This window comes from Dermacentor silvarum, chromosome 5 (assembly GCF_013339745.2).
Source record: "Dermacentor silvarum isolate Dsil-2018 chromosome 5, BIME_Dsil_1.4, whole genome shotgun sequence".
Lineage (NCBI taxonomy): Eukaryota > Metazoa > Arthropoda > Arachnida > Ixodida > Ixodidae > Dermacentor > Dermacentor silvarum.
This window is the reverse complement of record NC_051158.1, coordinates 68,161,942-68,168,578: the sequence shown is the minus strand read 5'-3', so window position 1 is coordinate 68,168,578 and position 6,637 is coordinate 68,161,942. Positions and strand designations below refer to the sequence as shown.

At 53.9% G+C, this 6,637-nt stretch overlaps 1 protein-coding gene across 1 annotated transcript; it reads left to right on the top strand.

Moving 5' to 3' along the window:
* The first annotated feature begins 5,566 nt into the window (after nucleotides 1-5,566).
* On the top strand, nucleotides 5,567-6,337 carry LOC119454160 (basic proline-rich protein-like). Its single transcript, XM_037716155.1, has one exon. It carries the CDS (start codon nucleotides 5,567-5,569, stop codon nucleotides 6,335-6,337), a length of 771 nt encoding a protein of 256 aa, XP_037572083.1.
* The last annotated feature ends 300 nt before the right edge of the window (nucleotides 6,338-6,637 follow it).

Below are 6,637 nucleotides of genomic sequence, written 5' to 3'. Positions count from 1 at the left end.
GGATTACGACGAGTGCCTGACGACGATAGCACAATGACGACAGTAAGCTGGGAAGCGGTGATGGCACGACGGCGGCGGAAAGACGATGGGATGACATCGGATGCTTGACAGCCACTGTCAGAAGACAACGCGATCGGACGATGACACACAAACGCTGGCATATTCGTGTTTGATTGACGACAGCATAATTTCGACATATTGACGAAGAAGTGGTGACCTGGAGGGAACGATTAAGGCTCGACGACGAGGGTGACATGACAGCAAAGGCTGACGTTACTAAAGTCATGACGATGGTAAAACGACACATGACGACGATGGCATTACAACAATGGTGTGACGACCACTGAGTGACGATTATGGCGTGACCACGACGAGAGTATGACGAGAGTGGCATGGTGAAGCTAGAATAACGCTATAATCAAGCGACCACGGCGGCATAACGACGACTTTAAGAAAACGAATGTATAAGAACTGCTGTATGACGCTGGCGCAATGACGGTGATGGCACGGCAAGAATATGAGGACAATGGCATGAAGACGAGTGTTGGATGACGATGACCTGCGATGATTGTACTATGAGGACTGTAAGACGACGGATGGCGGGAAGACGTCAGCATGAAGAGAGTTAGATGACGACGCCGAAGTGATGACGACAGATGAACCAGGACGGTATCATGACAGTGGTATAATTACGAATGCATGACAATTGTACTACGACAATGGCGTGATGACGATGGCGTTAAGACGAGGGAGGACGAGAGTCCGATGTCAAAACTCGATTGAGAACGAGTCAACGACCACGACTGCATCACGACCATGAGAGCGTACGTAGTGGGTCAAGCTTTGGGACAACTTTTACGACGGGGTCGTCGTAGAAAGCGTGCCGACGATGTTATGATAATAATGGTATGACGAGGACTGTGTGACGACGGTGGCGTGACCAAGACAACTAGAACAGAGACGAATGACGAAGTCAGCAGGGACTGCATTACGACGATTATGTGCCAGTGAATGCATGACAACGATCGGGTGACGACGACGCAATGATGGCCATCACCTGTGAAGGGTATGAGGACAAAAGGATGAACACGAGTGTATGACGATTACAGCGTGACAGCGACTGTATAATGGCGATGGAGAGACGACGACTGCATGACAAGAGTTGGATAATGAACATGGAGAGAGGACGACAGAACGACCACCATGGCATCACGAAAATGCTACCACAACGAATAAATGATGGCTATATGACGAGGATTGCGTGATGACGAGCAACCGATCACAAATCTTGAACGACTAATATGTAACGACTATGAGCACATACCCAGTGACCCAGTTATAAGACAACTTGAGCCAGTGGGTGAGCGTTGAAGGCGTGAGGACGACGGCACGATGAGAGTCAGATAACAAAGCTAGAATGACCAAGACGGAAACGAGCACGACAGCATGACGACCGACCGCAGATAGCTAGTAGTTCAAGCTAGTAGAAAGTTATCTACTAGCTCGAACTACTAGCTATCTGCGGTCGGTCGTCATGCATGCACTGTAAAGTGAGATGATTAATAGCGATACGACTGCACAAGAACTTTACATAATCCAGACAAAAAAAATGAGAACACTGGGCTGGAGTACTAAGATAGCTAGACCGGTAGATAGATATGTAGTTTCTAAACGCCTTAGGAAGGCAAAGAATGCTAAAATCGCATTAAAATGTGAGAGTGGCTTCATGGTTAAAGAATTAGCCTGTCGTGATGAGCGCCGAGATTCGAAACCATCATGTGACACGGAATTTTTCGTTAAAGACACCCGAAAGGATGTGAGACAATAACTTACATTGCTGCCTGCCTGCCTATCGCCCTGCCTGTTGTGAGACAAACAATGCTGGGAAATTTTGCGACATTCCATTACTAGAAATCTACGGACAGAAGCGGCCCCAATTTTCTACCACCATGACGTCACCATGCAACCGAGAGCTCATTTTTTTGTCTGGATTATGTAAAGTTCTTGTGCAGTCGTATCGCTATTAATCATCTCACTTTCCAGTGCATGCAAGGGCAAGACATGCCGACCTTGTGTGCAGCGAAAGCAATAGCCTCACTAATAGCTTCAACCGAACAGTGACGTGATTTCCGACTATCATAGATTAGGTCATCGATTTACCTTATGTCACTTTTGGTAACAATTCAACCAACTCATCAATACACCACCCGTGTCTTACAGTTCATCTGTTTTTATTCTGAGGTATCGTAGTGCCCACTATTTTATAGTTTCCTAGGGCAGTGATGCAATCGTTCTATCCAGCCAGGCCTGGAATATCGCTTGTGGGCACCGCACGACCCCGTATAGTTTCCAACGTGCATTTCGATCACAGCCAATAAAAAATGTGGGAGGTGATTCCATCCGTAGTGAGGCTTTACAGGCACTTGCGCTCAACCAGTGAAATCTTGGATGCCAAGCTATCTCGAAATCTACGTAGTAGCGTTTGCACGCGCTTCACGGCGGCGCCATTATATGGCGTAGCGCGTCCACAGGGAAGCCGAAACAGTAGCTGGGGTGCAATGTGCGCGTCATAAATGACACCTTTTGGCGGTAGTAATACGGTGTGTCACTGTATTGCTTAAAGGCTAATCGCATGGCGGTCCACAGTCACCCTTAGATGATTTCTGCAGGATTTCAATGCGTTACCATTGATGGGCACTTCAGACACTTTCCGGGGGCTATCTATTAGCTGATATGGTTTATATTTGCATATATGTATGTTTGTACCTAAGTTTTCTCGCCTAGCTGGTTCACTGGGTCGTCAGTGGTCGAAGGGTAGCGCATTGGGCTGCTGTGCTCAGTTAACAAAGTTAGAAACCAACCATCGTAGGAACTTGAGCCAACGAGTATGCGGCAATTTGTACGTAGAAGCCGCTCTACGACGAACCTTTCACGCCGACATGGATCACTGCAAACGTCAGAATGGGTACCAGTGTACGAACGAACTCTTTCACGCTGACTTGGAGTACTTGGTAGGTGCCACTGGGTCTGTGCTTGTCTCCAATGTGCCACTTTGCTGCCAAGTTGGATCATTGGGTGCGTACCGTAGGTGTAGGCCACTATTGAATGAAGGTCTTTAACGCCAACTTCGGTAACTAGGTATGTGCCACTGGGAATGTGAGGCCCTACAATGACGCGGAAGATGACTTAAATTTCTCCGGTGCTGAGCGAAATAAAGCGCGCGTTAGAAAGTTTCCTCAAGAACAGCACCCTCAGGCATTATTAGGCTGCCTCACATATGCATTGGGTATAAGTACCGCTTTTCAATGAACGCCCTTCTGGCCAGCGTTTTAGCGAACTGAGCGATGAATACACTGCGCATGGGCCGCAATTCAAAAAACCTCTCGCCAACTTGGGTCGCACTGTATGTGCCACTGAGTATGCGGGGAAGCGAGGGAACAATTCTTAGCGTTAACAGGCACCGGCACGCCACGGGTCTTGTCTCCAAGGCCGCGCGCAGACTTCTCTGAAGATGGAGCAGGGTGTCCATAAATAAATGCAAGGGAGGAACCTTGTTGCCGTATGACGGATACTGAGCAACATCTTATAAGGATACATCGTAGAGATGTATCTCGTTTTAGTATTGCAGAGCGCTGACGTTGCATATGTTATTGGAGTGATGTAACTACTTCCCTCTATTATGCTTTAAGCTGCGGGGGGAAGGGTCTTACGAAGGTATATATATATATATATATATATATATATATATATATATATATATATGTGTGTGTGTATATATATTTAATATGAATACAGGCCAAGAGAACAGCAGGCAGCGTGTCTCAACGAGAGCAGCTCAGGCAATCTCGAGCTCGCGCCTCCCGGACGACTGGCGATGTGGCTGCAGTGCCGGGCATTCCTATTCGCTACTATATATATATATATATATATATATATATATATATATATATTGTAAAGATGAAGACATGCACTTGGGCTCGGGCGCTCGGACACCGGGCGCTAGGGGGTGAAGAAGGGGAAGAGGAGGACGAAGCAGAATATAGAACAGCCGGCCCAGGAACGGGTGCTGTCTCTGTGTCTCTCTCCTTTACAATGGCGCAGTCGACGAAAGCCCCGTCTTAAGGCGCTCCAGCCTTCAGCACCGTACTGCGGAGGCCTTTCGTCCTCCGGCACCTCGCCGTCCAGGGTCCGTCTGGCGAGGGAATGCCGTCAACGCTTCCCTTGTCATGGATGCCACATCTCGGACTACCCTGACCTCCAAGCCCCCAAGGCATGCCGTTCACGCTACCTTGGATATGGATCCTCGCCGTCGTGGGTGCCTCCTGCGGCCAGGGAACTCCGTCAACGCTTCCCATGCCCTGTGTCTCTGCCCCACGAGATCATCGACAACTAAGCCAAGGGATGCCGTTCGCGCTCCCCTGGCCATGCTCCGGTTGCAGTGAGTACCGCGGCCGCCACCAGTCCTGGATTAACGGATGCCGTTCACGCTCCCTTGGCCACTGGTCCGGCTGGCCCGAGTACTGCGGCCGCTGCATGCCGCCGCTTCAGTGTGCGCGGTTTCCGCCGCTGGTTCAGCGGGCGGCTCAACCGGCAGCTTATCCGACGTCATGAGAGCCATCTCGCTGCTGTCACAGCAGCTGGACGACATCGTTTCAGCCACTTCCGGTTTTCCTCTAGCAGCCTTTTCATCACCGGCTGCCTCGGAACTACAGGAGTTCTATGGATTTGATAATGACCCCATTCTGTGGCTGCAAGCAGCCAATGCGCTCGGCGCACGCCATGCCTGGCCCGACAACACGACATGGCTGGTTGCCGCGGGGCGACTTCGAGGTGCCGCAAAGGCATGGGAAAAGTACGAAGGTATCAAAAAGAGGTCCTGGCCTGAATGGAGCGCAGCGCTGATAGCTGCTTTCGGCCAGCTCCCTTCTACGTGCTGTGGGTCCGACCAGCGAAATTCTGCGCACCGTGCTCCGGCGAGCCACTGCTTCGATGCTGCGGCAGGTGTGCCAGCAACGCTTCGACAGAGTGGCCCGCAGGCTGCCTCGCCGCGGACGCCGGCTCACCGGAGGTCGCCGTCTGCTTTACCCCAGACGACGAGAATCGCATGATGACCACCGCTTCCGCTAGTATCCCGCTTCCAATAGAGCCATCTGGTGGCCGCCCGTTCCCTTATGCCTGTGCTGCCCCTACATTCCCGAGCATCAGCTGCGGCTCGTCGTCGTCGAAGAGCGCGACCGAGAACCAATGGTTCGGCAGCAGCGGCCGCGGGTCGAGACCTCATCGATCACAGGCCTCCTGTTCGAACAGCTCCACGTCGGCGTCCTCCGCCATCCATGGCGGGCCCGGCGGCGAGGCCTGCAAGACAGCGGATGAAGCTGTATCCGCAGCGGCGTCGGAAGCAGAAGCATGTGGGGACAACGCGTGAAATGCGCAGTGCTGCGACCCTTGGGACACGGACCTATCCGTCGTGGATCTGCTGCTGCTGAGGGCCGAGGAGCAACGCAACAAAAGCCCCACTCCGGCACACGCCACGCCTTCCGCAAAGGGGGCGCCGTCCACCTGCGAGATGGCCCGCCAGCCCGTCTACGAGACGACGTTAGGCCCACGAGTCAAGCAGCGAGAACCCGACCAGGGCCCGGACCGACTGGCCCCGAGTCCCGCAATCACCCTCCTCGGGCCGCAGCAGCAGCCGCGTGCAGGTCCACTCCACCCGGTGCCGCCATCACCCTCGCCCCCGGGAGCGTCAGCCACACCAGGCCACAAGGGAGGCGCCACAAGACAGCCTCCACCGCAGGACGCCCGCCACCCGAAGCCACCACCGCACCAGGGGAGCAGCCGCAGCGCCCCGGCATCCTCCAGTACCCAGCAGCAACCAGTCTCAACACCCCACGGTTCCAGCAGCAGTGGCGGTGGCAATCCCTCAACCCCGACTGCCGCCACCAGAGACCACGACCCGGTGTTCAGGCAAGCGTCAGCGGCCATTGACCAGAGCCATCCACTACCCTGGTCGCCCACCTCCGGGAACGCCTGCGCCGCACCCGCCGGCGCCGTCGCCGTCAAGCGCAGCATGCACACAGGCGTCAAGGTGGTCCCCCCAGGGTCAGCGCGGCGCCCAAGGCACAGCGGCCACCGCAACGAAGCGCCGCCCCAGAATGGCTCCGACAATGCCCCACCCAGAGCACCACCACCCGCGGACAGCCTCCCAAGCTACCCCTGTGACAGTCCCCGAAAGCCCGAGGAGAAGAGGGGAAGACCGGCAGCACCACCCGCAAAAATCAACGGAGCACCCTCCAAGGGAATCTCTCCAACCCCACCCGAAACCGACAACGCTAAGTAGCAGGACAATCGACGACCAGACCCGCGACCAGAGCGCAACAGTCAGTGCCGACCCCCCGAGGAGCTGCTTGCGCGCTGGACGGTCTTGACGACGACTACTTCCGACGACTATACAATGATTTTCCAACATCAGCGCGCATTCACAACCCTCAGAGCTATCTTCAGCAGCGTGGCCGAGTGTAAAGATGAAGACATGCACTTGGGCTCGGGCGCTCGGACACCGGGCGCTAGGGGGCGAACAAGGGGAAGAGGAGGACGAAGCAGAATATAGAACAGGCGGCCCAGGAACGGGTGCTGTCTC